General features: G+C 52.9%; 1 protein-coding gene across 2 annotated transcripts; it reads left to right on the top strand.

Moving 5' to 3' along the window:
* The first annotated feature begins 1,290 nt into the window (after positions 1 to 1,290).
* On the top strand, positions 1,291 to 7,014 carry LOC105079889 (interferon alpha-inducible protein 27, mitochondrial). 2 transcript variants are annotated; one of them, XM_010968731.3, is made up of 6 exons: positions 1,291 to 1,422; positions 2,278 to 2,427; positions 3,325 to 3,450; positions 5,298 to 5,327; positions 6,091 to 6,252; positions 6,778 to 7,014. In XM_010968731.3, exons 2-6 carry the CDS (start codon positions 2,304 to 2,306, stop codon positions 6,861 to 6,863), a joined length of 528 nt encoding a protein of 175 aa, XP_010967033.1. In that variant the 5' UTR covers positions 1,291 to 1,422; positions 2,278 to 2,303; the 3' UTR covers positions 6,864 to 7,014. The 2 variants fall into 2 exon arrangements, with proteins under 2 accessions (XP_010967033.1, XP_074221190.1); XM_074365089.1 differs by having other exon boundaries at positions 1,340 to 1,422; positions 2,261 to 2,427.
* Positions 7,015 to 13,721: the final 6,707 nt, after the last annotated feature.

The raw sequence follows: 13,721 nt of genomic DNA, 5'->3' as shown, positions 1-13,721 counted from the left end.
TGTGGGGTTGTTGTGAAGGTTAAAATAATACAGACAAAGCACTTCATGCAGTGTTTGGCTGAAAGCAAGAATTTGGCCCTGAGTGCCCGTTTTTTGTTTTTGTTTTTGTTTTTAGGAGCCCTCTGCTGATGCTGTTGCGATCTGATTTTGGCGCCCCCTGGTGGGGAGGATTCAAACTGCCAACTTTTCATAGGCTCTTGGACCCTCCTGTCAGCAGGGTTCACTCACCTGCAGGGTCCTTGACAAGGGCAAACCCCCGTGGCTAGACACCTCCAAGTCTGTGCTCGGCCACTGCTCTCCAGCCATCCTGGACTCCCCTCGGACCCTCTGGGCAGTGCGGGGATCGAGTTCTCAGCTCCTCCCTCTGCCTGCCTTCTTCCACCTTTGGTCCACGGCAAACAGTCCCAAGATCTAAAGGGGCAGCTCAGCCCCAGGGTGGTCCCCTTGCCCTCCTTCCCCAGGGAGGCCTGCCAGCCAGTCTCCTGCCTGTCCACTTTACATGCCTAACTCAGATCCTTGTCCTTGCTTCCCTCAAATTCCAAGGGATTCACTTCAGGCTTTCCAACGGGGCCCCACTGAGGTGCAGCTGGGCCAAGCACTTTCCCACGGGACTGGGAGAAAAGCACTGGCCACCAATGCCCCCTCAGTTTCTCTTCCTCACTCTCCGTTTCCTTTCCTCTCCAATCTCAACTCCCTAATTCATTCCTCTACTTCTTTCAAAACAGGTTTTACATCTTCCTGGCATACTGGTCCAGCAGAGGTTAGAAGGTGAAGGTTCTTGGCACATAATTGTACCACTTCCTTGTCTTTGAACTTCAGTTGAAATAGCAATGAACATTCAGCGAGTGCCAAGACAGTTCTGCATTTAACATTGATATGTGGTGAAAGAAGAAAAGCATGCATGGGAGGAATCAACCCTAAATTCTGGAGGGTGAATACCTGTGGGGAAGGAGGCAGAGAAAGGAGGGAAATTAGAAGGGATTCTCAGGCTGTGTAAATTGTATCTGTAACGTTTGAAGTCCTGAGCTGAGTGGTATGCGAATAAGTGTTTGTTTTATTATTATCTCTAGCTTTTGGATGCCTGAAAATATTTCATGTTATGTACGGCCGTGGTGGTCTATGGCTCTTTCAACAATTTGCCGTGACGGCAGCAGAGAAATTAAATGGCATGTGGTAAGATCTTTGGGTCAAAAGTGATGAGGAAATTGACCTCTGTAATAACTAAATCTGCTCCTTGGGGAAAAGAGAAGAACAACAGGTATGGTTTCATTTTCCTGCGAAAACGAAAGCTATCTCATTTGCTGCCTGCATCATGTGAGGCTGTGCTTCAGGAGGGGTGGAGCTGCTCTAAATACCCTGCATCAGATCGTCCCAGATCACATCAAAACTCCAGACCACGGAGTCTGTTCCTCGATTCTCTGGGTAAGACAGGGAGGGGTGGGCAAGGGCTGCTTCCTCCTGTGGCCCCCGTGCTCGGGTAAGTGGTGGGCTCAGCGAGTGGAGGGGAGACCTGCGGGGAGCCACTCGAAGAATTGTCTCATATTTCTCACTGGGATGGCTGCAGTCAGAGAAGCTGGGTCTCAGGAGGAAAGGGACTTCAGCCCCAACCTGTCCCTGAGCTCTGGGTCTCTGGGATGACTAGCCTAGTCCATGCCCAGTTACCCTCAAGCCTCGAGGCCCGGTGGGGTGGAGACAGGCAGGGGGAGAGACGAGTGTTAGGAGGAACCAAGTCAGAGACCTTCCAAGCCCGCGCTTTGGAAGCCGGGGAACCTGGATCGGGTTGCGCTTTGCCCCACAAACCCTTGTCACCTTGGGTGAATCCCTTACCCTTTCTGTGCCGGTGTTTCCCCCTCAGAACATGGGGACAGTAGTCTCATCCTTCCAGTTGTGTTAGTGAGGAGATGGCGTACAATCCAGAACAACCTGGCTATGGTATATGCCTGAAAACCGTAATTGGTTCTGACTTCCTAATTCTAGTACCTTTTCAATTGCTCCATGGAGACTTTTGGGAGTTCTGGAAATATTTAAGTATCTGGCGTTTGGGGAGGAAGGAAGCAGCTCATCTGGGGAAATAAAATCTCCTGCAATTCCCGCCTTCTCCTCATACAGGTCCTCCTGTAACACCAGCACCCACCTGGGACGCTTTCCGGGCCTGCTGCGCCCACAAGCTCAGAGCATCCTCTTTATCCCCTGGAGCCCCTTGGGACTTTTAGGGCGGTGGGTGTGACCCCAGTTCTGGTGTCCCATCACACCATCAAAGCTCCACCCTTTTGGCAGGTTTGGTGTTCGTCCATTTTGGAGCCATGGAATTTTCCCAGGCATTCATCTTGGCCTCTAATGTGGCTTCCAAGATACTGTCGGCAGGGAGTCTGGCCACAGTGGGTGGGGCAGCCTCCAGCGGTATCCTGGCAGGACTCCCTTCAGTGGGTGAGTATTCCTGGGGGAGCCGGTAAGGGGCAAGGCTGGGGCCAGGGAGGGCACAGCACAGGGTTCGTCCCAAGGACCCACGGGAGGGCAGGGCGGCGTCACCTGCAGCCTCCCTCCCTCACCTGTCCTTCCCCTGTGTGTCTACTCTGCCTTCCTCTCTGAGAAGGGCCAGAGGGAGGCAGGACCGTGGCCAGGGGTCCAGGGGGTCTGGGCCCCCTTCCCTGTCCTGCTTAGATGGAGGGAGGGACCCTGCTGGTAAACCCCACTCTCTGGCTCTCATTTCCCCTGGATTCACCCCCAGAATTCACCTGCTTTAGGTTTTTGCCTACACGTCTAACCAGCCTTTTGCAAGTTTGTCCTGACGGATCTGAATGTTGATTTGAACACAATTCTTGAATTCAGGCCCGTTTTGTTCATTAGTTCTTGCAGGCCACCTCTCTGCATGTATTTATTTATTCTCGCTGTTCATCTTCCCTTTTGCCTGTGATTTCCCCCTCTCTCTCAACCTTTCTATTACGTTCAACATGTAACTGTTTTTCATATATGTTCTCGCAAAATGGGTATTGTTTGTCTGTTTGCACGTGTTTTAATTTACACACAGAAGAGTGTGTTGTAGATCTCATGGTCTTGCTTTTTTTCCACCCTGAGAACTGTTTTTGAGATCCATCAGGGTCGCTAGGTGAGCCTGTAATCTTTGCTTCTAATCTCTGCAAAGTGTTCCCAGGTGCATCTGCCACTATTAACCTTTCTCTCCCGTGGGGCGAACACCGGGGCTCCTCCAACCTCTGCCAACACAAACAGTACAGCATAGAATCGGGGAATGGTGCCTCTGACTGCTGCCTGACTTCTGACCTCTGACCTCTGACTCCTGGGCACTCATCCCCTCTTCTTTCTCAGGGCTCCCCGTGTCAGCCAATGCTGCCCTGGCTGGGGCCACATCAGCCCTGGGATCCTTGATGGCAACACTGAATGGCTCCTACCTGCTAGGAGTCCCTGCTGCAGCCCTGGCTTCCCCACTAGGAGGTAACCTGCCCTGGGTGATAGACACCCCTCCTCGGACCCTCACCCAGTGCAAAGGAGTGTGACAAGAAAGTTAGAGCCTTGGCCACAACAAGAAAGTTAGAGCCTCGGCCACGGCCGGCAGTTCTTCCTCATTGTCAGAAATAAGAGGACTCCTCAGCTGATGATAAGCAATTCATAACATGAAAATAATCAGAACAACTAGATTTTCTTAAACCCTGTGACGCCCCCATCACTATGCCTACCGCTTGACATTTATCAATTTGTTTAATTCTCTTAACAGCCCCAGAGGAAGTTGATATTGTCCCTTATTTACACATGAGGGAACTGCTGTCCAAGGGCCCAGGGCTGGAAGGTGGGAGGGGCCGTTACTCCGGAGCCTGGGGACAGGAAGTAGAATGGAAATTCAGGGCCCTGGGCCTGCGGGGGGAGGCCTCAGGGCAGGGCAGGTTCTGAACAGCCCAGAAGGGCCAGGCCACCTGCCCCGAGGATGACAGCTGGAGGAACCCAGCAGGCAGGCCACCAGACAAAGAGCGCCCTCCCTCCCTGGACCACTTGTATGTCGGGGACCAGATATGCCCAGCTCCCAGCTGGCCTGGCATCACTTCTCCTCCCAAACAATGATGCTGAGACTCGAATACCCTCTAACCAGACTCTTGACTCCTGAGTCTCTGGCCCCATGCCCCAACCAGGTGGCCCCTCTGATCACTTAGGGTTTGCCTTTCACACTGCTACCTCTTTATTGCCTTCACCATCACCCTACAGCTCTCTTCTTGGAGAGCTGGCTGAGCTCACCCCTGTATATCTTGCTATCTTTAGAACTCAGGTCCCCACTAGCCCCAAAGATAGCAGTCCTGGCTCCTATGGCTGCAGCAGACCAAGACCTCTCTGTCTGCCCTCCAGGGACTCACAGTGGTGGAGAGCCAGCCCAGGCACCCCTAACACTGCTCCAGAACTGAGAGTGGCTCCAGCCACATGGGAGCAAGGATGGTTCTGATTGGGAAGATCTGGGGCAGCTTTCTGGAGAGGAGGGCAACGAGTGGTCGGGCCCTGAAAAGTCAGGAGTGTTCAACTCATTCAAGCACCGTTCTCAAGCAGCAGTCAAGCATTCAGAAGTGCTTGCCCTGATTTCAGCCAGGTTGTGCAAAATGAAAGGCATCTCTCCACATGAGGACTAACTGCTGTCTAAAGAGCCCTCTCTGGGTGATACAAGGTCATATGGCGCCCCACTGATGAAACACTGCCCCTACTGCAGATGCACTAACGCCCTGGCTCAGAGAGCATGACACTCACTTCCTTCGCCTCTCCTTGCCCCAATCAAACCACCCTGCCCTACATGACTTTGCTGAGTAGCCCAAATTCACGGAGAATCCGTGCTGCAGCCTCACGCCTTCCTTCTCACATCTGTCAGGCTTTGTTTGGTTTGTTCTGACCAAACCTGGCTTGGAAGGCAGAGAGAAAGAAAAAGATAACTTCTGGTCTCTCCACGAACAACCCCCATCCAACCCATCAGCAGACAGATTTTGAAAAACAAAACAAAAGTCCTATCCAAGGGTTGCATTTTCTGGAACAAGGACCTCAAACCTTGATAACTCTAGATAACTCTACGCCAAAGCGTGCAGATCCACGCAGGACGGGGCATTTGACTCCCCAGCAGCCCTCACCAAGCTCAGGGCTGTGGGATCCACATTCTCAGGAGATCCCACTTCTCTGGGTGAAGCAGGCAGGGGTCCTCTGTTCCTGTGTCTCCCAACCTTGGGCAGCCGCCTCCCCATAGGTGAGCTGTAGGCTTGGGGGGTGGAGGGACGGCCAGTGTGGATCCACTCACAGAAAATTCTTTTGGTTTCCAGCCAAGGCTGCTGTAGCTGCAGTAGGAGGAGGTGAGTCTCTGCCGGAAAAGGCTCAAGTGCTCGTGTGTCCCCTAGACCCTGGGATTTGGGTAGCAACTAGCCTTGTACAGGCCCAAGCATGTGCAGGCCTCCTGTATATGGGAGGGGAGGAGGTGCTAGAAGAGGAAACTGAGTGTCTTGGAAACTCACATGGTGGCAGCCCCAGCAGGGGACCAATCTCTTTGAAGGGCCTCCACTTTGTGACCCTGGGCATGGTTTTGAACTACTCTGAATTCAGCTTTCCTTGTGAAAAATGGGCCAATGTCACCCATGCAGGGTTAGCCACGCAGGTTATTCTAGGACAAGACAGGCACAGAGTTTGAACACCAGAGATGCATTAAGGAGAAGCCATTGGCTCAGTGACTCTGGCTTCTGATTGCTCTGTGGTGATGCCATGGAGGCCCAGAGTTCAGATTCAAGCAGAGCTCGGAATGTGCGCCTTGCTTATGCTAGGCCCTAGGAAAGATCTGCTTGTGTTAAAGATTCCCTTAGGGAAGATAAGAAGCTTGCAGCCTCCCCTGCCCCCACCCCACACCCCACACCCCACCTCCTGCCGTCCATGCTTGGAGTCTCTCCCAAGTTCAGACTTCACTGCCTTTTCCAGACTCCCTGAAGCCCCCCAAGCTTGACCTTGTATGTGTGTGTGTGTGTGTGTGTGTGTGTGTGTGTGTGTGTGTGTTTGTGTATGTGTGTGTGTGTTTAGGGGTGGTGGGGGGTCTGTCTCCTCCTTGACCCAGTTCCTCTCCCCCTGCAGCCCTGGCCGTGGGCGCTGTGCCGGTGGCGCTGGGTGCCATGGGCTTCACCGGCGCAGGAATCACTGCCTCCTCCTTAGCGGCCAAGATGATGTCAGTGGCCGCCATCACCAACGGGGGCGGAGTTGCCTCCGGAAGCCTGGTGGCAACTCTGCAGTCTGTGGGTAAGTGTCGGTGGGTAAGTATCACTGGCAGGGCTTGCTGTTGGGGGTGAGGGAGAAGGACAAGGGCCTCAGAGCATCCAGCCCAGATCTTAGCCCTGGTGAGCCCCAGTCTGCCTGTTCCTTTGTCTCATCGTCCATTGTTTCCTTCTCTCTCTGGTTTCTTCTGAGGGGGATGGAGGAGGGTAGGAAGGGGCTCTGGCCTGGCATGTGCTGGGTTTAGGTTGACTCTGCCCAAGGTCATCTTTCTGGGTTAACTTGGGTGTCTCTGTCCCACCCGGGGTTCAGCCTTCTTCCCTGCAGAGGGAGGCAGCTCCCAGCTCTGTTTCACCACCAGGGTCATGCCTTCTCAGCAGCTGCCTGCGGCAGCCCTCCCACAGCAGAGATCCTGGGGGTTTGGGGAACTGGAGGAGGTTCAGGTGGGATGGATCTCTGGGCCTGAGGCCCTCCGGAGGGGCCATGGAGTTCTATTCTGCAAGCTCCCCAGCCTGCCCAACCCACTCTACTCACCCTCTGCTTCTGACCCAGGTGCAGCTGGACTCTCCCTGTCATCCAAAATCCTCGTGGGCTCTGCTGGGTCTGCCCTTCTGCCCCTCATAGTGGGCTTGAAATAGCTCCCTGCCACTCCCTCTGCAGAGACGAGGACTGGGTGGGACCCTGCCTGCCAGCCTGATGCAGTGTGGGAACGGTTTTGGGGTGGGGGAGACAAGATGCCAAATGCTGCATCCCCAGAGGAAAATAAGAAATAAAACTGAGTTGTTGTAACCATCCGGATCCCTTCCTTCTTGCCTGCCTAAAGTTGGGGTGGGGGAAGGCTCACTTCTCTAGAGCCACATGGTGTTGGGGTGCAGTGAGCTAGAAGTGAGCTAAACATGAAGACTGGAGGCTGTCCCTGCCCAGCTTCCAACACTGTATGTGACCCAGGGCCGGTCACCTCGGCTCTGGGCCTTCATCTGTCCCTCTCTATATAGGGAAGGGACCTCAGTGACCTCTGTGGTCCCAGCCAGGGTGGGTGTTTGGCTCAGTTCTTGTGCAGGGTCAGAAATGGAGAGGGGAGGGAGCACCCTGCTTGGTGCCTCATTTGCACTTACCCCTCACCCCCATATCCAATGGCTATTTCCTGAGTGGTTGGCTGAGACTTAGAAAGTAAGGGCCCCAGGATGTCACTGCTTCCTTCCAAAGTCAAAGTCCAGTGCCCCAGCCTTTCCCCTCCAACAGCTAGAGGGAAAATCTAGTTTGTTGGGGGCTCTGTCCTTTCTGCTCCAGGGCCCTGGTCCCTAAATGTCCTTTTTCCCACAGAACAAGGTTTTGCAGAAACTTCTCATCCCAGAGCATCAGGAAATTTGCTTATGCGCTGATTCGCTCCTTTTCACAAACTCTTTGGGCACGTGCTGTGGGTCAGGCACTGGGCTGGGTGCTAGGGAACATGGCCTTTCCTAGACAGCACTCATGGTCTGCTGGGTGGATGGGCCAACAGGCAGACAGCCACTGAAGCTGCCTTCTGAAGATGCCAGAGGCCAGTCCAGAGGGAATGCACGTAGCAGCAGCGTCTTAGTCCGGTCATGCTGCGGAAACAAAAATACCACAAACTGGGTGGGTTCTAAGCAACAGAAATTTGTTGATTATTATTATTTTTTTTAGCTAAGTAAATGTAGATTTATTTAGAGAGATACATACTGTATAGAGTCCAGAAATTTATTTCTCACTGTTCTAGAGGCTGGGAAGTCAAAGATCAGCAGATTTAGGATCCTAGGTGGCTGCGTTTTCACTGTGTGCTCACATGACGCAAAGGTCAAGAGCGCTTTCTGTGGCCTCTTTTATAAGCTCACTAATCCCATTCATGCGGGCTCCACCCTCATGCTCTTAGCACCTCCCCAAATCCTCATCTCCTAATACCATCACCTTGGGGGTTAGTATTTCAATTTATGAATTTTAAGGGGACACAAACATTCAGACCCTGGCAGGTGTATTGGGGAAGGGGAGAAGGATTCTATCCTGAGGGTTTTGGAGAAACACTGGAGGGTTTTCAACACAACCAGGACCCCATCGCCGACCCTGCACCCTGTGTACTCTGTCCTAGGTGCTGTCAGCAGCCTGCCAGGATCTTGGTTTCTAACAAGAACCAAACTTGGGGGTCTGGTTCTATGGACATTTAAAAAGTTAACCCATCCATGCCTCAAGTGGCCCCTAGTGGGGTCAGTGAAGTGCTGTTGTACCAGCCATAGTAATAAACTCCTTAGGGTATTAATTAACTCAACACTTAATCCTTTTTCTTTCCCCCATTTCTTCGATGTCTCAGAGAATCTAAGAAAAGCTGCGAACCCCCTCCCCACAAAATGCACACATTCCCAAAATAATGCCGCTGACTTCAATTTCATTAGAGACTCCGATGGCCCTCCTTGGAGCTAAATGGAAAAGCCCCTGCCTTAGCTATAAACCTGAGTTTCCCACCAGAAGGGTGTGGGGTCTGACCTAGATCTGGAAGGCTGGTCGGGCTGGCCTCCCTCCCTGCTGAGGCCCAGCAGACAGCCCTGCGGGCCACCCCAGAGCACATACTGTTCTAGACTCTGTGTCCTGACCGCATTCCCCGCCTCACTCACGAAGGTGACGCCTCCCAGTTCTCAGAAGGCCTGTTTCTCCTCTGACATTGAGTCCGCAGCCCCAACTTCTGGGTTCCACACCTCTGGCACTCAGGTTTGGCCTCTGGAATAGGCAGAATTCTAAGCACGGAGCCCAGTGACCCTCAGACTTGTCCACCCCCCAACCCCCAGCCATTGGGTATAGTAGATCCTAAGAACGTGAGCTATCACTCCCACAATTACGCTACGTTATATAACAAAAGGGACACTGTGCCAGTGGGTCTTATCCAATCACATGAGTCCTTTAAAAGCAGAGAGTGTCCTCTGTTAATCACAGAAAAGAAAGTCAGAGATTTGAAACAAGAGGGGAATTTGAAGAGTCTTACCACAGACTTCAAGCGAGAGCCCCATTTGACTGAAACATTGATTTTTGCCTCATGTGACCTTAAACAGAGAACTCCATCAAGCCCACCTGGGCTTCTGACCGACAACAATGAAATAATAAATGCATGTTATTTTAAGCTGCTAAATTTGTAGCAATTTATTACAGAGGACTGGAAACTGATACAGCCTTGGTACCACCCTCCCTCTCCCAGGCTGAGGTTATTCACTCAGGAGCTGCCTTGAACATACTCCGGCCGCCCCAGGATTCCTAGAACTCCTGGGTTCAGCTGGCCCCCACTCTGCCCTGTGGATCCAGGGGTCCCTCCTGGCTCTGAGGAGCCCCCGTGTCAGGAGAACCAGGCACATTCACTGCTCACCATGTTCCTGCACAGCGTGCTGCAGGGCAGAGCACAGGAGGCAAATTGTCACTGTGGCATCTGGGGTGGCTTCTTGTCATCATCAGAATGGCAGAGACTGCTAGCAGTCACCTGATGCCTACACTTTCCTTCTGACTCATATGAAGAGAGCCTGGATTTTTGGTGCATTGCCTATGAAGGATTGCATTCCCAGTCCTTGATGTGCTCATGGGACTGGGTTCTGGCCAGTGAGAGGTGAGCAGGAATAAAGTATGCAGTTCTCTGGGTGTGCAGGGCCCCTTCCCGTGGGCTCTGCTGCAGACAGGGGGCTGACTGTCTTCCACCCTGCAGATGACAGCAGCACTTTAAGGAAGGCAGAGCAACAAGACTGCAGGAGCCTGGGCCTCCTGAGCAGAGAGCCACCACCCTGGCTGAGACTCCTATACACTCAGTAACAGAGAAAGAAACCTCTCTTGTTTAAGCCAATAGGGCTTCTTTTACAACAAGCAAACATACATTCTCATGAGCACAGGGGAATCTTTTGATTGCAAGCAACAGAAGAATCAATCCAAGAATGAGAGTTGCTTTTACCTGTTCCTTCTCAAAATATCACTGAAATAACAGTAAAGGACTAAAGAAAGGCTTAAAACCACATCAGCAAAGAGATAGGGTTGATAGGTGCCCAGCACGCTGGCAGCCAGATTTTAACACCTGAAACAGAGAGAGGAAGATTCTTCTAGGGAATCTTAGCAACCTGAGAAAAGAAATGCTCACATTCTGATGCCAGAGGAGGGGGAAGCCTGTTGAAAGGTTCAGCCAGAACACACCCGGTCCCCAAGTTGACAAGAGCTGTTCTAGTGGCAGAGCCTGCCATGGGACACCTATGAAGGCTCAGACGTGAAAGGGAAGCAGACATAGCCCCTCTCCCCCCACTGTGTCTCTGGCCCTCTCACTCCTTTTGCCCCCAGCCCTGGAGCATTCCCCCTCTGACAGAAGTACCGCTTCATCACTGCCTCATCTACTCCTAAGAGACTCGAGGGACCCAAGGGGGCCACATGGCCATTCTGAACCTGTGGAAAACGGAGGTGGGGGGAGCGGAGCAGGCCCAGGAGGGATGCGGACGGAGGTGTCAGGACTTCCGTGGCACCTGGACCAGGGGAGGGAGGAAAGGGCTTCCGTTTCCTAGGAGACCCATCCTCTGTCCTCCTGAGTCCCCAAAGCAACTTCTGGGACACCTCTGGGGCACCCTAAATACCCACAGAGCAATTCTAAAAGTGCTGGGATGAGAATATCAAAGCAAATCACATTGTATATTCACTCTGTTAGTGACACTGCTCGTGACTCGTCACGTAAAACCCACACACTGTTCCAAGAAAGGTGATGCAGTTGCCCCTGTTTTATAGACGTTGTTGAAAGAGCGTATAAGAAATGATCCACAGTCCCTAACTCTGGCTGCTACTAAAGCTGGACATCTTTCCAGAGGCTGAGAATGGTCAGCTCTGTGGGTTATTTCTAGGAGATCTGGAGCCTTCACTTGGCTCACTGCCCACCAGCTCTGTCCCAGCTGCCTTCTCAAGCACTCGGCCTGTATTCAGGGAGATGATAAAGTTATTTTCATAATGTATCAAACAATCTCAGACTAATGAAGAGATCTAAGGTAGGGGGTAGAGTAGTTGAACAATTACAACCATTTTCCAGCCAGCCCCTGCCAGACTCTTATCTCTTATGTAACAAGGATTGGCCAGCAGAAAAGGAAACGGAGAAGGAAAATTTTTTCAAACAGGCTTTTCCCGACAAACTGCCCTTGGCATGTGGCTTTGTGCCGGGGAGGCCAGCTGGGGACCAGCCCCAAAGCTGAGCTGTGTTCTCTGCTGGGATTCTGACAGATCTGAGTCCACTGGGGGTCCTGACCAGGTGGGTCACCGTGAGAAACTGTGGAGCCTTCAGGAACAATCTGACAGTGCTGTGGCTGTGTGTGGCTCTGCCCCATGGGCTCCTGTGTGGGGCCTGAGGAGAGGGCAGGAAGCTGTCTTAGGCTAAGACCCTAAGACGAGGGTTTGAGTGCAAGTAGTTTATTTGGGAGGTGACCCTGGGGAGCACCAACAGGGGAGTGGGGAGTGAGAGGGAAAGACAGGCGGCTGAGAAAGGGCCCGTTGAGTGAGTTTGTACTGGGGGCAAATGAGGCTGAATCCTGCTGGAGGCCTCCGAGCTGACAACTCGGGGGGTTTATCCTCCAGCTAAAATCCATCATCACTGGCTAAGTGCTAATCTGGAAGGACCAGCACCAGCCAGCTTTGGAGGTGGGGCCTGGCAGTGGAAGCAGTGAGCAGGTCCTGGAAGAGTCAGTGCTGGGGGGATACAGGCCAGGCTCCCACGGTGTCTGTTGCACAAGCTCAGGAGGGACACAGGTGAACGAGGTGAACAGTATCTATGCCAGGACCTGCATGTGGCAGGTGGAGTTTATCAGTTCAGCTGGCTTTGGATTTTGTTGTTGCTATGGCAGAGGTCAGTGATCCACTAGCTTAAAAATCAGTGCTGAAATCAGATTTTTCTCAGCATCTGCTCCATCCTCAGCTTTAGACTTCCATTTGGTCCCTGCACATCTGTTCCATCGGCATGTAGATACCTGTTGCTTATCACTTGCTAGCCTGGCAGCAGGGGCCATCGGGTTCTCTGGTCCCATCAAGCCTCAGTCCGGGCAGGTGCTGAGGGCCTGGACCTGGGGGCGGGACTTTCCCAGCAGCGCCCCCCCCCAGCCCCGCTGCCCCAGTGGTGGGCGGGTCCTTACTGTCTGAGCCAAGGAAAGTTTAACACCCTAACCTAGGGGTAGAGGTTATTTTTTCTCTTTTTCTTGCCATTGGATCTTGTAGACACAATGATCTTCACCTGTGCTTTGCGGGCTACAGTGTTTACTGCCCTTCCCCCAGGAGCAGAAGGCTTTTGTTCCCTGGGGGAGACGGAAAGGTGAGGGGGCTGCAGCTCTCCTCCAGTCTTGCCTCAGTGAGAGACATTTTCTCTGGATTTCCCACTGTCCCCAGTCTTTCTTGGGAGCACCTTGTGGCTTCCTCGAGAACCTGCAGGTTGGCCTGAAGCATCCATCCTTGTGCCTGTAGCTCCCCGGGGTTCTCTGTGCTCAGGCTAGCCCATCCTCACCCTTGAGCAATCAGTTAAGGCTTTTAGCTGAACTTGCACCTGCCTGCACTGGCCCCACCGCCGCACTGTGCTCTGCCCCCGGTGGCTTAGTGCTGTCCTTTGAGGCACCTGACTTCCCTGAGAGTTCAGGCCATCTGGTGGCCCTGCCACTTCAGCTGTCTTAGTGGTCCAAGGAAAGTGATGCTCTTGTAGGTTTTCTAGGTTTTTCTTGCTGTCAGGAGAGAGAAACGCCCTCTCCAGCTTCCCACATGCTAAGTAGCCCTTTCTGCATGATGGGTCAGTGAGTGGCCTACAGAATACAGTGCCTGCACCCTGGAGGCCTCCTCAAGACTATTTATTGGGGTGTAAGCAGAAGTTTTAGAACTTACATTTCATCCTTTAAAAAGACTCTGGAGAATAAGACCTCTCTGGAAGGAAGTGAGACCCCACTCTGCAGGTGAATGCAGTCTTACGGGACACCCAGAGTGCTTATTGCCAGGGTAGGAGCTGGTGAATGTCAGTTCCCTTTTGATTTTCCAGGCACAGCATGGTGACCATTCCTGACTCTGTCTCCTCTCTGGTGCCCAAGGCCCCATGGTAACATCTGGCATAGTAGACTGTCCTGGTGGTTTGCTTGTCAGCCTCCCCACAGCACTTTGAGCATCTTTGCTAACCTCTGGATGTCCACTGCCCGCTAATGAGGAAGGGCAAAGGGCTCTGGGGTTAGAGTCGATATGCATCCTGGCCACCCCTCACCTCTGCCCCTCTAGGGACCTCTGTCAACCCCACCATTGCGTGAGGGGTAAACTGAGACCCACCGATGGCCCACGAATGGCCCTGGGTTATACAGCCCATCCCTTGTGAGACGAGAACCACCTAAAGCCTCCTGCCAAGCGATTCTGCGCTTGATCAGCCCGCCAGCTCCCTCTGCCCCTCTGTGATAAGGCACATTGGGAGAATGGGGAGAACTTGAAACTTCCAACTCCCAACCCTGGGGACTGCAAGGAGCAAAGAAAAGGCG

The sequence above is a fragment of the Camelus bactrianus genome, chromosome 6, assembly GCF_048773025.1.
Source record: "Camelus bactrianus isolate YW-2024 breed Bactrian camel chromosome 6, ASM4877302v1, whole genome shotgun sequence".
Classification (NCBI taxonomy): Eukaryota; Metazoa; Chordata; class Mammalia; order Artiodactyla; family Camelidae; genus Camelus; species Camelus bactrianus.
The sequence above is the reverse complement of the archived record's forward strand: the minus strand, read 5'-3'. Positions and strand labels throughout refer to the sequence as shown.